Source organism: Triticum aestivum, chromosome 3B (assembly GCF_018294505.1).
Source record: "Triticum aestivum cultivar Chinese Spring chromosome 3B, IWGSC CS RefSeq v2.1, whole genome shotgun sequence".
Classification (NCBI taxonomy): domain Eukaryota; kingdom Viridiplantae; phylum Streptophyta; class Magnoliopsida; order Poales; family Poaceae; genus Triticum; species Triticum aestivum.
Window position 1 is genome coordinate 562,775,636 of NC_057801.1, and position 22,653 is coordinate 562,798,288.

Sequence of the window (22,653 nt, forward strand, 5' to 3'; positions counted from 1 at the left end):
CCTCCGGCGAGCGTTCCCCGGAGAGTTGGGAGGCTTGCGGGTAGACATGAAAGCCGGGAATCGGGTGCGTCGCCGACGCGCGGGGCGACTCTGACAGCACCATTCGAGGAAACGCGGACGAGCCGGTGTTGGTCGCGGCCACAGCGGCGTTGACGAGCCCGGCCAAGGTTTAACCCTAGGTAGATCAGGGCCTCCCTCGTGGCCGCCGCAACGCAGGCGTTGGTGTCCTCCTGCTGCACAGCGTGGCCTCCGGCCCTTCCTCTTCACCGACTCCGCGGCCTGCTCCTCAGGCGTCAGGTGTTTCCTTTTCTTGGGCGCCGCGGCGGTCTTGCGGGGGGTGCGGGGCTTGCCTTTGCCAAAGAGGGCGAAGGTGATGCCGGACGAGGCGAGGGAGGCAAGGATGGCGGCGGCATAAGGGCGGCGGCCAAGAGTGCACACAGGCGGGCAGGTTTCTGGAGAAGTGGAGGAAAATGGTGTGTGATTTGCCACCGACTGCAAGCCAAGGGAAGTAGTTGACGCATGTCCATTTCATGTCCGCGCAAACGCAAATCAGGCTCAAAATTGAACGCGGCTGACTTTTCTATCCACCAAGACCCAAACACAAAATTGAACGCGGCTGACTTTTCTATCCACCAGGACCCAAACAGACACGCACAAACAAAACACGCCACACAACAAAAGGGGCAGCTCAACATTCTCATGTGTCGCCATCTCATGCAGTGACAGCCGGCACTCTTTCATGCAAAGGCAACGAAGCGCGGCAACGGAACCAATAGGAGCTCAAACCACCACCACGTGGGATGGATGGCGGTAAGCAAAGAGGGTTTATTTTGTTTTTGGCTGCATGCACTTTAATAATATAAGCAATAGCTCAGATCTGGCAACAAAGCAATGAAAAGATTAAACCTTGGGTTTAAAGAAGATTCGGACGAGTCGCACAGAATATTTTATAGCTAAGGCAACGACCACAGAATCAACCGAGATGCAGAAATTCACTGCAAAATATACAGCTTACAAAGTGAAATTGATCTAAGCAAAAAAGTTCTATAAATCCCTGTACAACAAACCAAGTGTTACTTTCCTTTCGACAAGCTACAATACATCCGCTGTATGCAACGTCCCCTCCAAACAAATAATAACTCAGCACAGCACCCTCTCAACAGCCGGTTCTACATCTGTATAACTACCGGGTCAAAAGCACATCATGGTCATGGATTTTGCCGCCACTTCATCTGCAGGGTGTGCGTAAATAACATTGGTGTTCTTGCCCATTCGTTTAGAGAAACCGTCAGGTCAGAACTGAAAATATCGCCATCTTTAGTTGTAGATCTTCACCGGCTTTTCAAAAGAATGGCGATTCTGCAGTTGTTTAGACCTACTTTGAGAATAATAAAGAAACTAACATATCTGTTATGTGTTGGCAGTCTTTATAGTTAAATACCTGATTGGCCCTTTTGGTGGGCATGTCTGAGTGCTCCAGTCCTAGGGATTGTTCCCATGGTCCATAAATGTTTTTCTGCTGAAAGAAATACCAGCAAGAAAAGTTTGAATAAAGGCATATTTTCTGTCAAACATCCAAAAAACAAAATCTACTCCACCTGGAATCGGCTCAACACAATATCTGAATCTTGGAGGTAATCCGGGCGATTGTAGGCAACATAAGCAAATTTCCACTGAGACAAAACAACATAAAATCAGATACTAGCCAACAAGATGCAACATAAACTGGAAAACACTAACAAAAGCGCATCCAATATTCCTCTAACTGAACCAAGATATACCTATTTTTACAATTTACTCCCTCTGTCCCAAAATATAAGATCATTTTTACACTGATAATGTCAAAAATGATCTTATATTTTGGGACGGAGGGAGTAGATCGCACACCTATAATGACAAAGCCTATTTCAACACTGATTTTCAGATGATATATTCGACAGAATAAAGAAATAGACCTAGTAAATGGCAGTCAGTACATTAGCTATGCCCAGGGACTGTTTATAATAGCAGTGAAAAGGATAGATTTTTTTGCAGAAAATTACATTATACAAAAAATAGAAGGTCAAAACCGCACCTTAATAAACTGCTCGTCTGGAACCTCAAATTTCTTCTGAATGCGCACTTTGATATCTGACAAAGCCTCGCCCTCACGAATAAGGAAGAAGAATGGCACTCCATAGTATTGAATGTGCTGCAAAGATGAAGTAACTGATTCAGCAACAATAACATACAAAGTATTATTGTTTCTCTCTGACAGTGTGCAAAAAGAGTAGAAGACCAAGATACCAAACAATAGAAAAGGCCAGAAATGCTATGATAAGGGCAAATAGATGTTTGAGCTGTCATTGTTTCTTGTTTTTGCTTTGAGAACCTGTTAGGGTCATGCTCTAGTGGAACCCAGCCGCAAATTTGCAAGCACATGGAAATAAAACAATTTATTGGTGTGCAATGAAACGGAAGTTCCACAACATCCGCACAAAGGGATGACAGGTACACACCACTAGGACGGTCAAGCTGATGTGACTGTTTCGGTATTCATGTGTTAAGACTGCACAACACTCCAAACTATGATATCCAGCTGTTTAATTTCAAATCGACGAAACTCAGCAAAAAATTCAAATATCAAACGAAATGAGTTATAAACCCTGTATGACACAACAACAGCCCAACAACTTTTTGTGCCTACACAAGACAAGTTTTGATGGATTATTCGTACAAGCCCAAAGCTAGCTATTTGGACAGACCAAGCCTATTCTGAATAAGTTGAATCTAACACACTGATATTTTTTACATCAAAATTTTAAATCTGTATGACATAACAATACTGCACAGAGCCAACCAGTTTCTTAGGCATATACAAGACGATGACTTTTAACAGATTTTTCTAAGCCCAAAGCTCTGAAGAGGCAAAGGCATGCAAGTTGAAGCTAGCACATTAACATGCCTGAGCGAGTGACAATTGCAGAGCAGCCATGATAATGTTGCTCCTCAGTACATAAACTTTTTCAGCATAGGTTTGCTCAAGTAAATCAGTCAGAGCACATCTCCTCAATCATGGCAACTACTAATTACCAGTACTTTTAGAGATCACTATGTTCTCTACACTAGCTTCAACGGGAGCTTGAAGCATCCTGAGGATTCAAAACTATATAGGGAATCCATATCCATACATGAAACATCAACGGTTTAGGACTACATATAGATGCATAAAAACGATAATACCTGGTTATCTTTGAAGAAGTGGACGACATGAACCAAACGGTCTCGCGGACCGGCACTTTTCTCTACTTCAGGAATCTGACAATAAAAAAATTAGGAAACTGGAGAGAAAAGACACCAGGTAATTACATGAAGAACTTATAATAAATGAGATGAACATGGACCATGTCACTCCGTAATCAAACCAAAGCAACAAAACAATGGATCTGTAATAGGAGTAAATGGCCTGAGGTTAAGCCTTTACAGCTTCTAGGAGACTGTAAACAGTATTTGTGTTTATGGTGCATACCTCCTCAACATGAAGAGGTACATTTGGATCATGAACTGCATCTATTTTCTCAGTAGGCTGGTACACCTGAAAAATAAGGCAAATGACTGATAATGCATACAAAGGTCAACCTGATTATTTGTGAAGTATGTGCATCATCTTAATGAGACTGGATTCATAAAAGAGAGACGGAACTTTAAAGAAGTAAAATGAAATCACAAACCATGACAAGATTTGTACTTTCCTTGCAGATAGCCAAAACCACATTTTTTACAGATGGATATCCATGGTTACAATTTATATTTAATTTTTTTTATTGCACGGACTGCAAAAGAAGTGGGGTTTGTAGCCCCATCATGGTGTAGGACCACCCAGGCAAGGACTAGTGCACTGCCTTCCTAATTCCTACCAACATACTGTCACAGTCAGCGCATTCGTCTATAAGGGTGTACCATATTTCAGCCATTGCAACCTACTAAACTGAAGACATGCATCATGGTACAAGTTGACTTTCGTGATAATACAACTCTACTGTTTCCGAACCAACATTTCAATAGTAAATAAACAACTGAATATGACCATACATTATAAAAATCTAGTCTGGAGGAATGATAACTTCCATGGCGCAACAGAGATAACAAGTACCTTCCATATCTTGTTATTGTTGACCTGAAATAGCCTAAGCTCAGCATCACTTCGAGATAGCTGAACCTAAGAAAAGGAAAAATAGAAAAATTTAAGATCACTTTGGCAGAACATTAAAACCCTTTCAAGCAACTAACAGTATTTACAGTAAATTCACCCTTGATTTTAAGTCGTCGATCAAATCAGAATAAGTGCTACCCTTTGGCAATCGTATAATGTGAAACAGCACCTGATAAACAAAGGTTATTGCAGGACATGTTTAGACACATAAAAGCGGCTGCAAGCACAAAATTTGGTGCAAACTACCTCATTAGGTGTAGCTTGGTGAAAAGCAACTCTCAATGTTATCAGACCTTGAAGTTCTGGCAAAGGAATGTCCAGTATTTCATAATATAAAATGTCAGACATCTGCAAGAAAAAAGGAAGCTCAAGTAATCCCATGCAATGTAGTAAATAAATAGGAAAACATGAAAAAAAAAAGTGCCTGACCTGATTGGGGTTACGTAAAAGTAACATGTCCGAAAGATGATCAATACTTCTATACTTGATGTATTGATGTTTCGGTTGCTGTAAATGAGGGATGTGCTGAGTAAGGCGGAGTTTTGAAGGATCATCCATACCAAGATGTTGTGCAACTTTCTCAACAACATCATCATATGTGGAACGTTTTGATCTACAAGTATGAAAGTAAAAGCAGTTATCAGTGCTTATTTATGAAAGAAAACGGTCAATGTGTTATGAAGGTTCAGAGATTCCTGACACATACAGTTCTAGAGAGAAGTCATCTTGTTTTGGCTTTTCAAGCAATCTGAAGTGCACAACCTATAGATAGCAGCAATCAAAAAACTTCAGTAAAAATAACCGTTAGACAACAACTGTAATAATAAGCTTTTGAAAAAAAGTAAAACTGCCTCGCGTATATATGACGATGACTATTGAAGGAACATCAAACACCAGACTAGCACACAACTAAAAGGGCAGCCCGGTGCATGTAGCTCCCGCTTGCCCAGGGTCCGGCCACTTTGGATCTATTGTACACAGCCTTTCCCTACATTTCTGTAAGTGGCTGTTTCAAGGACTTGAATCAGTGACCTCATGGTCACAAGGCAACCTCTTCTACCACTGCGCCAAGGCTCCCCTTCTGGCACACAACTAAAAGTGGCACACAAATTTCCACACAGAATTACGAATCACATATCTTCCCTGAACAACTAGATTAAAAACTTAATTTTCATCTCGTCTGCTCTACTACGAATCATAATAAATAATATGATTAATATTAATGAAGGGAGAAGTTTGAAAGACTAGCTTGATAAAACAAAATGTCATATATTTTGTGACAACTTATTCTACAGTATCACCCTGCACAGAAAAGCACCATCTGTTTTGCAATGTGGGGAACAATGTCTACTTCCTACCTAATATAGGTACTGCACAAAAAAAGCTATCATGCTAATGATCTTTTATAAAAAAAACATATGCATTAAAATTTATAATAGCAAAAGAGCTCAAATTCAACATGGCATCAAATATTAACAAGCTAAACTGATGTAGAGTCAAACATTGGTGTACTGACGGTTTCTGTCAGGACATCAGAAATGTATTAACACAAACAGACAATTTCAAATCAAGATTAACCTCAAACTATAACCCATATCGGATCATACGGCTTTCATGAAATTATGGCATATACAAAATATTCTCCTATTATGAATTAAGCACTCTACTTCGACAACATATCACCAAATTTGAGCTCAGCAGTAGGCTTAAGTCAATAGAGTTTATGTACTTTCATCAAATGATATATCTAGCATTCATAATTGAGAGTGATTTTACAATCTGGTTTTACTCCTGAGAACCAGCATGCAATTGGAAGCATAATGCTCTACTTTCGTTTGACAAGCAGGTAAAATATATTAAATTAGCAGTCAAACCCAAACAAATGCATGCATGCCAACCCAAGAAAACATCACTTTGCACAGGGCATGGTCGGTAACTTCTTTCACACATAGATTAAGACATAGCATAATGCTACAATTGAAACACTAGCTCCATGAAGCAACACATACTTCGGCCTTCAAGCAGTTTTACGCAAACAAAAACACCATGTTAACAATCATTTTTTGGCAACTCAATCATGCCAACAATCTAACCAACCATAGAAAAATAGTTAGGACAAATCATGGACCAATCATTGCTAGCAGATTAGGTGCTCAAACAGATACAGAGGCCGTAACATGTAACAGATTAGGTGCTCAAACAGATACAGAGGCTTTAATGATTGATAAAGGCACGTGGCCAAAACGGAAATATTAAAACACGGCAAGGTATTGCAAGGGGAAAAAAGGGGTCCAAGAGCCAGGTACAAATTTACCTGTCTATTATGGACATATTCAAAGAAAGAAGATACATTGGGATGTCGGTGTTGGTCCAGAGAACAACGTTTTTGGTAGCACAATATGTCTCCATCTGCAATCTGAAAGCAGCAAAAAACATGCCATAAGTAATACAGACAATAATAAATATTAAGCATAACTTTAATGGCACAAACCTGGTTTAAACTGAAGGAAACATCACAGTCAACTGGTTCACACATAATATTTGGCTCAAATTTTATTTCCTACAGAGGTATAAGTAAAATGTCATTGTGCTGCCAAAACTTTTTTTAAAGAAAAAATCAACCCCAATTCGAATGACGTCAAAACAAACCTCGTACAACTCAATGTCTTCATCAGGCTGAAATCCTGCTATCTCATTCAATTTTGGCACTATATCAGATGGCGTACTTGATGCTTTCAAGAGAAGATTCCCAACATATCTGTTTCATAATCGCAGGGGATAATATTAGACACATTCAGTGTTGCCAGACGATTACATAATAATAAAATGTCAAGCTGAAGAAAGAAGCAACCTTAGTTCTTCTTTTTCAGGGTCATAGAGCTTGAAGAAAAGCAAAATATCATCATTTGTCCTCGAAGCAAGAGTCAAATGATTCTCCTGCAAGTGTTACAAGCAAATATTAGATGGCACACCAGTAAACAAGACCAATGCACATTAGCTACAGATGGCACACTGCAGTTGGGTACATGAACTATATAAAAAAGCTAAACTGAGTATAAAAAGCTGTTCATAATATTAACCTGTACAACCTCCAAGTACAACCTCAATTCAGAACTGTTCATTCGAATTGCTGCATCTTTAAGCTGTCCAACCTGAAAAAGGTAATCAAATTATTAAGAGTGTGAATCAAGAAAACTAATAGTGATGCATATAATAAATGGATGCCAATGTCCATGAAGGCGCCAGTCAGGCAGCAAAATTAGCACCGCAGCGCTCGATCACCAATTAGGCAGACCAAGGCAGGAAACACATGGCTTCATAGGAATAAATGGGAACTCAAGAGACACACAACTAGGAGACAAACATTTAATGTGGTGGCCACATGTAAATTGTTTGAAAAGCTCATGTCTAAGTGTCTGTACCTAAACTCAGAGATTTACTTGGGCTCACTTAATCATTTCAACTTTGCACTTAGCTAATACTGTTGACTGGGGGTGAGATGATTAATGTTCAAAAAAACGAAAAGCATAAGCAAAGCTGAAGGCCACAGCTTAGAGCAATGAGCGCTTGAGCACAGCTTAATCATTTTTTAAAATTGGCCAGAATTTGACTGTTTTTGAATAATATGCACAGGAAAATGGGAAGCATAGCACATACGTATTGAAATATATCATCTAAAATGCAGTTCACACCATACCAAATATTACGTCCGTCCCAAATTACTTGTCTTAGAATTGTCTTAGATATGGATGTATGTAAACAATTCTAAGACAAGTAATTTGGGACGGGGGGAGTATACATCAGGTTCACACAGCAAGCAAAATAACAACTAAAATGCAGTTCAGTTCAAATAGACAGTCTAATAGAGATCATGTGCCCAGAATCTGAAGTAAATGCTTCCCAAACAGACCCTAATAAAGTAATGAGGTATAATGGCATATTGCCATTATTGCGCAAGCAGCCAAGCAGAACTACAGAAGTAATTCGGAGATAATGGTACAGAAGCGTTTTGCCATTGCTCAGCGCTTAAGCGTCGCTTAAAAACGCTTCCTTGAACAATGGAGATAATGGTACAAAGCTAACAAGGACAATTACATGGCACCTCTGATGTGCTGGTAATTTTGTCAAGCTGTATAGCAGTAGCAAGGAACACATAGGATAACTCGTACCAGTGCAGCTCCAGCACGTACCTCGGAGTGCAGGAATAACATTTTTATTTACAGGAAAAGACAAAAGGCTACACCCCAACGCGACTGTATATTGGTATGGTTACCCAGTTGGCACTGTGAAATTGATAAGAGAGATGGAGGAGATTCTGCAGCCAATTTTTTAAATAATAGATCAGAGGGACTAGAAGTTGCATGTTGTCCCCTCCTCGCCTGCTGCCTACATGCTTTATTGCACCGGAACCAATGAGAAACCAAAAGGAATGTGCGTGAAGAAGATCATTTGGTCTAAGTGTCTGAGGTAAGATATTCGGAAGAATAGAAGGAAAAGACACGACAACAGGAGAAAACGAGATGTCCATCTTTTATAATTTGGACAAGTTGTGAAGCATAAAATAGTTACTCCCTCCGATCCTGATTATCAGCGACAATTAATATGGATCGGAGGGAGTATTATTATTCTTTTATACATTTGAGAAATGTTGTATTGCCATACTTGTACAAGTATACCGATGCGTTACTACATGACACTGAACTGAACCCCGGAGCATACTTTGTGCAGAAAAATCCAACATCAGTCACCTGGAGTATATTTCATGCAGAAAAATCTAACAGCAGTCACCTAAACGAAGTACCAAAGACCAGTCCCTAGTCACAAACCAATGAGAATTTTTCCTTATGTATTAAACAAATCCCAGTACATTAAAAAAACTCACAATGACAGATAGATTTCAACGTCATGTTACCAAAAGTGCAGGAACCAAATACAACCACTGTCAAGCAAAGTTTAAGCAAACAATTAATATATGTCAATATTCACTTACAGTATATGATTCCTCCTGTTGTGTTAATGGCCGAGTGGGCCTGTAAGTATGGTTCTGCCGCTTAGACCACCACCAAAATCTCTGGGAGTGAACGGGGATACCAAATTCTTTCGAGAACTCCTCCTGTCAAGTAATATTCATTAAACCAAAACACACATCCTTTGGCATTGTAGTTAAATGCAAACAAGAAAAACTAAGAATGGTTAAAAAGTGGATGCCCAACAATATGATTGTTGCAACCAAAGTCAACTAAACCATTTTATTCAATTCCCAATAAGCTGTTTAATATATTACAGCTTTATTCCAATCCCACCCACAAAACAGTAAACGGAAATTTCAATTATACACATACATACAGAGAAGAAGAAACACTAGGAAAACGATACCACGGGATTCACATTCAAAAAAAAAGTTTCCAACTATATACTCTTTGTGGCAAATAAATTATACTTTTTCTAAATCGATGGTCAAAGTTAAGCTCAAAATAAGGGGAGACTTGCACAATAAGCAGTGTTTAATATATTACAGCTTTATTCCAATCCCACACACAAAACAGTAAACGGAAGCACAAATTTCAACTGTACACATACATACAGAGAAGAAGAAACACTAGAAAAACGATACCACAGGATTCACATTCAAAAAAAAAAGTTATCAACTATATACTTTTTTGTGGCAAATAAATTATACTTTTTCTAAATCGATGGTCAAAGTTAAGCTCAAAATAAAGGGGAGACTTGTAAACCGGTCCGGAGGGAGTAATATGCGACCTATGTATGCACACACAAATTTTCATTTTAGTAAACTCACTGCACACACATTCATCGAAAGCATTTACTATGGTAAGTTGGTAACAAGCAGTGGATACAAATTTTATTTAGTTAACCAAATCAAATAAATAACTGTTTTAGTTACCCAATCAACAAAGTAGCAGCAAAAATTACTGTACCATTCCTATAATGCCAAAAGTGAAGAATTATATTCAATGACGCCAGTCTAACTATTACAAATGCTTGAAACAGAAGGAAGGAAAGGAAAAAACTGTTTTAGGTACCCAGTCAGCAAAGTAGCAGCAATTACTGTACCATTCCTATAATGCCAAAAGTGAATAATTATATTCAATGACACCAGTCTAACTATTACAAATGCTTGAAACAAAAGGAAGAAAAACAGCACGCGAGTACAACTTAAAAGGGCATCAGAAATTCTGCAGTTGGGAGCCATGACTATAGCAACACTATCATATGCAAAGAGCACGCATTTTTAATTTACAAAATATCTTCATATCCAGAGCAACATGGCTATTCAGTGAGAATAATTACCTTAACCTGGTTGAATGGCATGTCTTTAAGTACACGGATAGGATGAATTTTTTCATAATCCACAAGATCAAAAAACATGTCTCGTCCAATTTGTGCTGCCAAATCATGATCTCTGGCCACCTGGGTCAAATGAAGAATCAAGTGAGAACAGCAATCAGAATGACAATCCCAGTCAGATAACGATATAAAGACAAACCTTAAATGTGGTGAACATGTGAGCCTCAGCTTTCTCTTTTTTCTTGTTCTCCTTGTCTTCGTCTTCCTTTCTTAGCCTAGTCTGAGAAGAATTTACACGATGTTGAAATGAACTCTATGATATCAAAAGGCAAAAACGAAAAATAATGAGAATACTACCTTAAGGTCTTCATTGATGTCTGTCTCTTCCAAATCACAAACAATTTTCTCTTTGTCACTTTCACGTATGTACACCAGCATGTAAGCATTTGAATACTTAGTAAATTTAAGTGGGTTCATATTCAGTCCAGGATTAGTATGGGGGAGCTGTAACCAAGAAACAAACAGCATTTGCAGTAAGAAAATTTAGCAATGGCCAACATGAAACGTTTCAATATTTCCGAATGGATATTACCTCTTCCTCGCCACCATACTGCTCCTCCAACGCCCGTTTCAGGTCTTCTTTTGTCACTCGTTCATCATCGAACTTGTACCTATATTGCAAATTTGTAAAGTCAATGAATTGCACACAGTCCACTTGTGATTGTCCAATGTAGTGCTGAAACATATAAAGAGACTATAGGGAAAGAGGGTTTATAGCAACAAAGCAATCAGCCAACAAGCACATCTTTGCAGTAAGTTAACTAATCCAAAGTTCCCCATTCTGAGGTTCTGGGTATCCAAAAATGTCAGCAAACATGGTCCTTATCAAATAGCATTCAGTGATGGCAATACATAGTGACTACTGCTAAGAATATATAAAAGAGGGTGACTATGTGACTATTTAGATATTATTAACTACAAATGCAATGTGACAGATGATAAGACAAAGGTCAGTTTTAGTAGGTATGTGGCTATTTACATATTAATTAGAAATGCACTGCGACAGATGATACAACAGAAGGATTGTGGTGGCATGCAACAGACAAAGGTCAGTGTTAGTAGTACACAAATCAAATCCGTTTGCCTTACAAATGCAAAACGCAAAAGCTAACACCATGATGTTGCAGGTGGCAAGTCAAGGCGATTTGAAGGTCCATATTTTTTTAATACTCTATTTCAATTCTTCCAAACAAATTGAGTAAACCTACAAAAGCCAACAGCGTGGCGCTGGTAAGGCAATGCGAGTCAGCCCACCCATTTTCACCTTTCAAGGGCGTAAGGTGTGGTGTGAGGCAACGCCTTAAAGACACATAACAATTGATCAAAAGTAGTTCAAATTACAGCAACGACTTTAAGACCATAGCAAACATTAAGTTCTTTTTAGGATAAATAATGTGGGAGAAGGTTTATATCTTGATGAAAAGGAAGAAGAACAATGCTTTTTCTCATAGAAATCAGCACTACGGAGCCTTGTTGCCACAAGTCCAATGGCCAGTGTGGTTCCAGGCAACAATGAGCTTGTGACTACATCAGTACAACACAGGGTGATGGTGGAGCAACATCAAGCAACCACGGGAGCAGTTAGAACTAAAGAGGTTGATCATTAAGCTAATATCAAAACATTTATCTATAAGGCTTCCATGGTAGTTACTACAGGTAGTCTATATTAGTGGGAAGGTTTACAAGACGAGTCGTTCCGAGGTTGAGACTCATAGACTAAGCGTGACTAATTGACACTAGTCGACACTGAAGTTGCAACTCATAGACTAGTTGACACTGAAGTGAAGTCAGCCCTGGAGTTGAGACTCATAGCCTAGTCTATAGACTAGTCTTGACTAGTCCTGACTCGTAATCCAAGGTGGGAACTCCTTTTATAAGATGGAGTGATTCTCCATCTCTCATTTTATAACTATCAAACTTCGCTGATGTAATTGTCACCCACAGCCTGGAAATGGCCCCTACACAGAAGGACAAGAACCAACGTCCTCGCAACTAATTTCCAAAGATGAACTAAGGCCCATATCAACTTTTAAAGCTACTAGCACATAGTGTGTCCATATAAACGTCTACCAATATGGCACGACAACATCCGAACGGTCAACTAACGACAGCAAAGTCGTATGCTAAGGTCTAGAAAAGTTGCAAATGAACAAAAACTGCTCAATTAACCCTTTAGCTTTTCTCTTGCAAAATTTGATTAATAGAAACAGTTGGAGTCCGACTCCGGAAGGATTAATTTTTGTGCACTTTCTTTAACCATCAATTTGAGAGCGGAACAACATAATCCCTTATTTCGAATTTATTGGGTCAAGGGGTAGCAGTTACGTTCCTTCCTTTGTACTGTTAGGTGTTGCTTCTTAATGCATGTGCCTCTTTGATTGGCCATGCCGCATACTTGACTTAATTAGCCGCTCCTGTTCCCAGGAGCATGCTTGGCTTAACTCCCTTTCTTATTTGTCACATGCAACCGCTCACCAACTTATTTGTAGAGTTCTAATTTCTTCCTTTCCCCAGGATATGTAGGGCCAACACCTCAACCTTCGTTTGTTAATTCTTGGGGCAGCTGGTTGATTTTACGACAACTTGCATGCGTATATAAACCGGTGAGATTTTAAGCAAAAGAGCAAGGTGGGACTATTTTATTGGGTAACGGATCACATTTTCTAGCAGAAGAAGCTAGGTGAGTTGGCTGTGGCCCTCGCTACGACTGTGTAGGTCGTGCGTTCAAACCTCAATCATGGCAATATTTTTTCCGCTGCTCTCAATGGGCCGCGTGCGGATTGCGGATTGAATACTAAGGTCAGGTTTTTTTTTGCAAAACTTTATGACAGACCAAGAATATTACCTCCCTTTATTAGTAGGTAATAGATTAGCATACAGCCCCCCAAAGAAGATCAAAAGCACATACTAGGTACACAATTTTGATCATAATGTTTTCACTCAAATCATTTTCTCACATGAGGATTAAATCAAACAATTAATTGAGTACCAAATAACCATATCCAATAAGTCTGCCCATAAGAAAGCATCTACTATTTACAATCAAACCATACCATTGATTAGAAAGGGTAGGGCGGATGAAGGCATAGTAGTGTCCACCACTAACTCCACCACTGTGAACTAGCACACTGCATTCAAGGAAGACATAGGTTCAAAGTCAACAAGACAAACTTCAGATCATGTCCCAGTACACTAGTACAGGCTGAAATTGCAATATTTATATACATAATAATCCAAAAGGTTGTCACTGGAAAAGTGCAATCCAATATGCATCATGAAAAGTTTATGCCCTCAAGACAGCAAACTAAGATAAAATGGAGGACAATGGCAGTGTGTGCTAATAATATTCTAAAATAAATAGACTGTATTTGCACCACGTTAGTTCATTCACTGCTACTACATCCTTTCCGGTTTAAAAGGCCCACATATCCCTAGAGCAGCAATTCAACCAATATAATACAAATTTTATGTCATAAAAGTTAAAACATTAGAAAATATAACATTTGAAGTTTCAGTATAATTTTTGTGATAAGACTCGGGTTACGTTGATCAAATTATCAATCTAGGTACACGTGTGGGCCTTTTAAACCAGAAAGGAGGTAGTACAAACAGACAGGGATGAATAATGAAGTAACAACACATGCATAGTGTGTGAACAATGTAATTGCTAAGAAATTAACTGGGCAAAATTAACATTTGCAGCACGTAAATATTAACTGTTAAATAATTAACCACCTATACGACACTAAATATGGCATAACAGAAATGCACAAAAAACCTACTAAACTATTACCTGTGAAGAGTATAGAGGTTGCGCACACTCCTATCAGCTTCTGGAGAGAGATATTTCCCGTCATCTCTGTCAAGATCCAACTGAAGTGGGAACTCATAACGGTCGTTTATCTACATTGTCAGAATAGACTTAATGTAAACGTTAAAACAAAACCAATAACATATGCATGAGAAAGTACTTGGCAAAAAATAAACACACCCAGCCTTCAGCAACCCTGGTTTTTCAAATACTAATCAAAGAACATTCAAATCACCGGCAGACTATTGATCACTAATACTGAACTGAATATAAGAATTACCCACCTTAAATTGTTCGAGATATCAAAAACTATCTCTACGGCAAGCACATTAGTAGATATGTAGACTAATAGGTGATCGAAACAATTTGCCGATGGCAGAATATCTTTTGTTGACTCTGATTGATGCTTTAGATTCTAACGATGTGGTACCTAACCTTCCAAATGCTTGAATAACACTAAGGACAGACCCAGTGCTAGAAGCTCCCACCAGGTGGGGTCTGGGGAAGGAATATGGGGCAAGCATGCAGAGAGGCCGCGTCGAACCTATTGGCACAAGTGGGGAGTACTTCACCACTGCACCAGGCCAAGTGGGGACCTCTTGATAGTATGAATACAGAAGGGAAATATTAAAAGTAAAATACACACACATAACTAATACCTTTTGCATGTTCAGTTGGTGTATTACTGAAATGAGTGAAACAAACAATTGTGGGGAATGGGCATGTCAATAGCTTATATGCAACTTGACTTGGTATCCATTCCAACATTGACAATAAATAAGTGTTTTAAAACTTACCTAAACTGCAACTAAACAAAATGCTCGGGCAAGCAGTTAAGCGTTATAGCTCACCATATTCCACAAACAAAAATGATCTAGATGGTATGAGTAACAGATAAAAAAATTCCACCAGAGGGATAAATTACAAAAAAGATCAATTCACATAGACCAGACTAACAACCGAATAATGTATTTCTTGTTACCCTCCCCCTGATTTTTTTGAAAGAATATTGAACATAGTACATTACTAAGTGCAGAGCCTACGTAGAGACTTATTGTGCCCTTTTTTGTGTGATACTAACCACCACACTGAAAATGAAGTCAGAGAAAACCTAGAAAGATGGTGAGAATGCATAAGAAATGAATCCACACCTTAACCATTATATCCCGTGCATGATCATATTCAAACCGCTTCAGTTGAAGTTGCAGAACTGGAGGGAAATCAATAAAAAGCATCCCTTTTTTGGCATCCTGAAAAAAGGGAAGAAATGTATTAAATTAAAATATCTCAAACAATCATGAAGTATAATGTAAAAACAATTTCCTGTAAAACGAACATTATCAAAGCGCATTTCCCTAATAATACTGGAGAATCAAGCAGTAAGTACAGCCATATATTGAACTTAAATATGCATATACAATCTCTTATGCCCCAATCATCAGCCAAGGAGAAATAAAAGAATACAGGTCCGCCGGTCAAAATCAAGATTTAACCATGTACAACAGCATTAAGGAGGACCTGAACAGGCAATCATGCGTTTGTTTACTTATTACTATTCAGATTGAGACAATCTGAGATGGGTTTTGCCAAGCTGTTGGGCAATATGAATCTCAGGAATTTCCTAGCACGATAAAGGAATATTATAGTTCTACTTCAAAAAATCCATTGAACTGCACAAAGAGATTTTAATTTATACAAAAACAACAAGATGAAAGTTTCAGAGAACCACAACTTCTGCCATTTTCTTCATTTAACAACAACTTTTGGGGCAAACAATCACAGCTTGTCAAAATCCAGCATTTCAACACAGTTGATGACATTTCTGACCTATGGGACCCACTGGTCAGATCTGACAGGGCAAAAACTCATCGGGAGGTGCCTTTGTCACTAGCGGATATGGGCATGCCCGAATCTGATTAGGGCATTTCGCTATCCCATGATGTGGCCAGGACGTTCCAGGTTCAGACATGTAAACTTCAGCATGCGTGACATGGCATCTCCTGCTGAGTTTTTTTGCCCTATCAGAACTGACATGTGGGCCTCACAGGTCAGGAACCCTATCAACTGCATTTAAATGCGGTATTTGGATGGTTTCTGACCATTTGCCCTAGGAGTTGTGGTTAAGAGAACATCCAAAGAACTGTGATTTTGTGACAACTTCATCCAAATTGTCATGGCTCCTTGATATTTAGTAAAAAGAAAAAACTTATTAAACAGTCTTCTAGATTCTGGATAGCAAATGCCAAGTCAAACTAACCTGCAGGCCGTATTTTTCAGACTGATACTTATTATCACCATCCAACATCTCTACAGCTACATACTTATCAAAAGATGCATAAACATCCGAGCAGCCCTTGACATCAAGTGCAAGATCTGGAAATTTTGATAAATATGGCATGAACTTATGGCCACAAAGAGAGCACTAGAGAAATAAGGTCCAGATTTAACCTTGTTACTTATTACTTACCATAGAATGACTCTTTTCTAGTAGATTTGTAGTCAACACCAATGCACTCAATATAATTCATATGGTGACCTTCAAATAATTTTTGTATTGTTCCTTCCACAATAGTTCCCTGGACAAAGGAATAGTTGCACATCAATGACTGGTGTTATTGCTCAATATAAAAATCAGCATGCAAATGCCTAACCTTCATTTTATCTTCCAGCTTTTCACATAGAACCCGATTTAACTCTTGGACATCATGCTGCATAAACGACTCATAGGAATCCCATCCAAAAGATTTAGTCAGCTCTTTTGTGGAAATACTATTGTCACCATGCTGAAGTCTGTAGAAAAGACTTTGCAAAGCTAAAGGAATGCTCCCTGAAGGTGTATCGACAGTAGGCATATGGTACACAGCCTACAGTATCATTCTTTGTATCAGAACCACAGATGGATTGTCGACAAAAAAAACTAGAAATACAGCCTTGACTTTCAAAGGAAACAAAAATCAGAAGTACAACTTACCTTCCTAAAGTAGGGAATATGGTAGAGTGTCTGGAGCAGCGAATTCATGTAACAAGTGGCACCTTGATTCTTGAGACCAACATAACCAGTCTCCTTTTTTGAGTCGTAGTTCCAGTAATCCACAATTTTACGCACAGCAACCTCAGCTTCAATGATGCATTGATCGTTCACAATATAACCTTTACTAGGATCATATAGATCAATTAAAGGCATAAAGGATGTAAAACCCCAATCACTTTCTCGAGAATTAAATGTATGTGTTACTTCTGCAGGGGGAAGGAAAATCATCAAATAATGACTAGCATAATGTGTCAGTTACTATATCCTAAACATGTGAGTTCATTTCAAATCTAAAAAGTTGAGCAAAAGAAAATGTTTTTCAACTGAGAGAAAATTGTGAAGAAAAAATATCAGTGCAAACTTTAAACAGCAGGAGATTCTCCTTTTAAGGTTGGGGAAAATTTAAAAAGTATGGCGCACTTTGCTGTGGAATAAGAATTATGCAAGTGTTGTGAACATATAGTACATGGCCCACCCAGCACCAAGATACAGAGAGGATCCCCGTGATCTCAGTTAGGAAGTTTCACATAGTACATGGCCCACCCAGCACCAAGCACTTAGTTAGGAAGTTTATCTTTCAAATCAGAATGTATCTTTTAGACTGGGTCTTACACCAACAAGAGAGACGATATACAATTTGTTAATTAGATTAGGGCATTTGTATAAATAGGACCCTCTATGAGGAATTAATCAAGCAAGAATTAGAATAGTTTATAACTTTATATATCTTGCCACCAAAGGCAGGGGCCTCTACCTAACCCTAGTCAAAGTTCAAAAAAGCGCGCTTAATTGTGCGCTTATGCGCGCCTACACACGGGCGCTGGCCTAACACCTCGCCTAGGCCCTACGCGCTCGGAAAGGCGTGATGCGTGCTGATTTGGCGCGAAACTGCAAGCAGGGGCAGGTCAAAGACTTCTTGTGAGCTCCTGCCACCTCCTTGTGAGCTCTCTGCCTCTCTCCCTCTCTGTTTCTCTCATTGCTGGTGCAAGATGGACTGGTGGAGTGGAGTTGCTCGCGAGTTGCTGATGCTAGTTCCTCTGGTACTGTCGATGCTCGCCTGTTGCTACTGTCGTGTGCTCCAGCAAGCTGCTGCTCCTATCTGTGCACTTGTAATGCTACTAATGTGTGCTGTTGGTCTGCTAGTTGGTAGTTGCTGCCTGTGTTGGCCACTTGGTCTGCTAGCTATTGATTTTGTTGGTCTGCTGCTTGCCTGCTTGTAGCCCTCTCCGTACAATTGTGTAGAAAACACCTAATCGCGCCTAAGCTAGAAAAGCACAAGTAGGTGGCCAAACGCATATTAACGCCTAGTGCTTTTTCTGAACTTTGACCCTAGTACATAACAGGCACATATAGACTGCATGAAATGAGTCGATTGTCAAGGCAATATGTCATGCTTTTACTTCAAAGGCGTCAAGCTAAAAATAGTGAAAAATGCCATAGAACAAATAGATACTGTTCAACAATAAAAAGTAAGGGCAAGTGAACATGTAGCTTAATAAATACTCCCTCTGTCGACAAATCTAAGTTGCTTATTACTTTTCAGTCTCCAATGCAATTTTTTATCGTACTATGCCAGCAAAAAACAGTGTCACACTACAATATGTAAGACTTTGCAACAAATTCAATGACATTATTTTCGTGGTCAACTTACATACTTGCACACATAATTTGGTCAAAGTTCTAAACGTTGACGCCAGGATTCCCACAGAGGACTACATTTCTGAAAAGACGGAGTACGCAATATCTACTTCACAATAGCTATATGAACAAACATTTGAGGTAGTAAAAATTCAGATACCAGTTGTGTTGCTAGCGAAATCAAACTAAAGTTAATACTTCCAAGATACGTAGGTACGCAATAAGGTCAGTTGAGAAACAACAGGAGGTACCTTTTCTTACTGAGTGCTTGCTGTCTAATTGGTTGATCACAGCAAGGCTAAATTGGGCACTCCTACTCCAGCCAATAGGTAAAGACTTGGCATCAGCAACATCCAGATACATCGAAAGGTGATTTACATTGTTTCCTGTGGGGAAAATCAACACTCGCCTGCAAAGAGGTAATAGGAAAAGAAGTAAGCCACAGAAGTAATGGATGTACAAGATAGCAATAAGAGGCTGTGTTTACTGACCAGCTGTAACCCCCAACCATAAAAATATCAGAGTGGGTTTTTCTACCACTGTGCTTGGATATACTTTCGATCTTCCATGTAAATCTGGAAGTTGATGCATCAGGCAAACTTTCATTGTCAACAGCTGGCATGGATTCTGCAGACCAAATAAGAGTAAACAAGAGAAGAAGAAATTAACACCTAACCTGACTTTTTTGTTCTCCACCGTTGACAGTTGTGTTACTATTTAGCAAAACATAGCACGCACCAATAATAATGTTAAAAGTTGCCTTTGTGGAATTGGCTACGCATCCAACTAAGGTTTAGCATATTTTAGCTAATCAACATGCACTTACAACAGAAAAGCCATCACCGCCATGACCTAATAACAGTAGCCATCTACCACCTAGTCACCCACCGAAAAAGGAAAAACATGTACAGCCGTAAGGGATACCACAAAATCGAACATGTTTCGGAATGTAAGTTCAGGATTCATCTTTTAACATTAGTGCTTTTTGCCTTCACATCAGACACCAGCACTACAAAAACTATTAAAGCCATACAGAATGAATGCATAAAATGTGGCGATGCCCTCCCATAAAGCACTGGCATGCTACGATTGAGGACGATGTACACATCAATCAAAATCAAAATCATGTTCATTGATGCAACATTTTTCTTTGGTTATAACCTGGATGCTCAATCAGTTTCCTTTGATTTTGTGATGCAACATTTTCTTGTTTTCTCGAACGTTCATTGATGCAACATGTAGGTTATATCAACTCATCTGGTAATACAGATATTGTAGGGTGTAACAGACAGGCAATTCAACTTCGAAACGAACATGTCACCGATAGCGGTACATGGACCAAACATAGGTAGACCTATATAACCTGCAGTAAAATCACCCTTAAACTAATATTAGTACAAACCAAGAAAAAGTGGGCATCAAGCTAAGACTGAAAGGAGTGCCCATAAATCATTTAATATTCAAACAGACAATGGGAAAGGACGGAATGGTAGCACGCAGAAAAGATAACACATTTTACCATGAAGCCACAGATAATGCATAGCAGATCAAACTTTCAGTCGAAATTAACCAAACAGGGGGCACCGAAAACCCTCACCTTCCATCGGCTGCGGCCCCTCGAAGACCTCCACTTCCTGTTGTGGCACAAGCATCTCCTCGTCCTGGTCCTGCGGCGGCGGCTGCAGACAACAGGCAGCCGAACAGTTCAGCACGGGGAGCTAAACAATACTAGAACCGAACAAATCGCCACCACTAAAGACCGCCCACAAAACCACGCCAAATCGAATCAGGTCGAAACAACCCCCTAATCGCAGAAACCCTAGAGGAAACAGCGGCGCACTCCGAGCCGAAGCGAGCGGACTCCGGGCGGCGTGGCGAGAATGGCGAGGTCGCTCGGGGCTTTTACCTCGGGGGCGCGAGGAGTCACCATGGTCATGTGCGGCGGCGGCGGCCGCTACGGGCGGCCGCGGGGTTGGGTTGCGTCGGCGATCGCCGCGGAGAGTGTGGGGATTCGGGGCTCGCGTGCTAGGGTTTAGGGGAGAGGCGGGCGGGGGGGACAAAGCGGGGAGGAGACGAAGACGAAGGGGGGAAGGGGGTAAAAAAAGGGATGCGAGGGCGCGTGCTCTTTGCGGTTTTCTAAAGAACGCGGGGCCGCGGCTTTAATCGAGGGTCGGTTTGATATTTCGACGGGGGAATTGGTTATTTGCCACTTATTACTTTGCACTTTGAGAAAATGCCACTCCTTACATTGGATTTGATATTTTGCCACATCTTACTTTGGACTTTGATTGTTTGCCCTTTCCCCCGTAAAAACAATCCTTTCAAATGTATTTGATGGTATATGTTTGATATTTTGCCACATCTTACTTTGGACTATGATTGTTTGCCCTTTCCCCCGTAAAAACAATCCTTTCAAATGTATTTGATGGTATATGTTTGATATATACCCAAAACTAGTGACCATATTGCCCTTTGTACATTTTCGAACCGGGCTTTTCCCCTTTCCATTACTTTTCATAACGGAAATACATTGTCTCATGAAACTGAAACTAGAAGGGCTAGGGAAAGAAGAAAAGCGAGTTCCGGGCAATAACAGGAAACCCACTATCTGCGCCTGTCATCAGGAACAACAGATCATGGGGCGAAAACCTGCTATCACCCGAAACTGCCTACATGGAACTAGAGAAGTATCGTACACATTACAGCCGCACATCACCAGGACAAGGCCAAAGTACCACCAATCACCAAAATAAACTACAACACCCTTCGCCAGCAAAGACCCAGCAGTACGTCCTCCGCAGACGATACCGAGCCCAACATGCCACCCATCTTCAGCTTCAGTTGCGTCCGTCCATGTTTGGCGCCGGAGGAGGTCCACACAGCAGCAGCATCTGAGTAGTATTCGCTTTCAGCATCTCCGCTCCCTTCTTCACCATCTCTTCCACCCCAGGTTTCTGAAGACCTGCCCAATATATAAGAAAGGCGCAAGCTGTGAACATGATCTCGAAAGGAGAATTAATCCATTTGCGTTCAAAGGTAGCTCTGTTCCGGGCTAGCCATATGGCCCAGCATATCGCTGCCAAGCCCACAGTATAAATTTTTTTCAAAACCAGGTAGGAAGCTGTACATCCAGGTGTAATACTGCCAGATGGAATTAGGACAGCAATCCGTCCCAAGAAGAGCCCCTACGGTTCTCCAGATTACTCTAGACACCGGACACAGGAACAACAAGTGCGAGGTTGTTTCCAACTGGTTGCAAAAGGAGCAACAGGGGTTTCCGGGCCAAGCTCTTTTTTTCATATTATCTCTAGTCAAAATGGCATTTTGCCCCACTTGCCATAAGAAGATTTGAATTTTCAAAGGGAGTTTAGCATCCCAAATCCATTTGAAATTGGAACCAGCAATATCGTTTTCCAACCATCTGTACATTGATTTGGTTGAATATATACCAGAACTATCAAACTTCCAGTAAATTTCATCAGGTAAATCATTTTGTTTGAGAGCCAAAACCTCCCTGTTCATTTCATCCCATTGATTCCTCATCTCAAGAGACATCCTCCTCCTAAAGGAGGTGATATGATTTAGATATTTTATTCTATCAACAGAACAGTT

General features: G+C 39.9%; 1 protein-coding gene across 5 annotated transcripts; it reads right to left on the reverse strand.

Annotated features, from left to right (window-relative positions):
* Positions 1–927: 927 nt before the first annotated feature.
* Positions 928–21,171, reverse strand: LOC123070930 (ubiquitin C-terminal hydrolase 13). 5 transcript variants are annotated; one of them, XM_044494342.1, is made up of 32 exons: positions 20,948–21,171; positions 20,639–20,720; positions 19,533–19,668; positions 19,293–19,450; positions 17,344–17,609; positions 17,024–17,236; positions 16,840–16,948; positions 16,630–16,745; positions 15,524–15,622; positions 14,355–14,464; positions 13,615–13,689; positions 11,094–11,172; positions 10,859–11,005; positions 10,701–10,781; positions 10,505–10,624; positions 9,183–9,305; positions 7,273–7,344; positions 7,044–7,129; positions 6,842–6,950; positions 6,684–6,752; positions 6,507–6,608; positions 4,899–4,954; positions 4,622–4,805; positions 4,439–4,540; positions 4,290–4,361; positions 4,133–4,198; positions 3,509–3,574; positions 3,223–3,297; positions 2,075–2,191; positions 1,599–1,673; positions 1,442–1,519; positions 928–1,359 (listed from the first exon to the last, which is right to left on the reverse strand). In XM_044494342.1, the coding sequence occupies exons 1-32, from the start codon at positions 20,975–20,977 to the stop codon at positions 1,318–1,320; spliced, it is 3,315 nt and encodes a 1,104-aa protein (XP_044350277.1). In that variant the 5' UTR covers positions 20,978–21,171; the 3' UTR covers positions 928–1,317. The 5 variants fall into 5 exon arrangements, with proteins under 5 accessions (XP_044350277.1, XP_044350279.1, XP_044350278.1 ...); XM_044494344.1 differs by having other exon boundaries at positions 7,282–7,344; positions 20,948–21,144; XM_044494343.1 differs by having other exon boundaries at positions 1,442–1,516; positions 20,948–21,144.
* Positions 21,172–22,653: the final 1,482 nt, after the last annotated feature.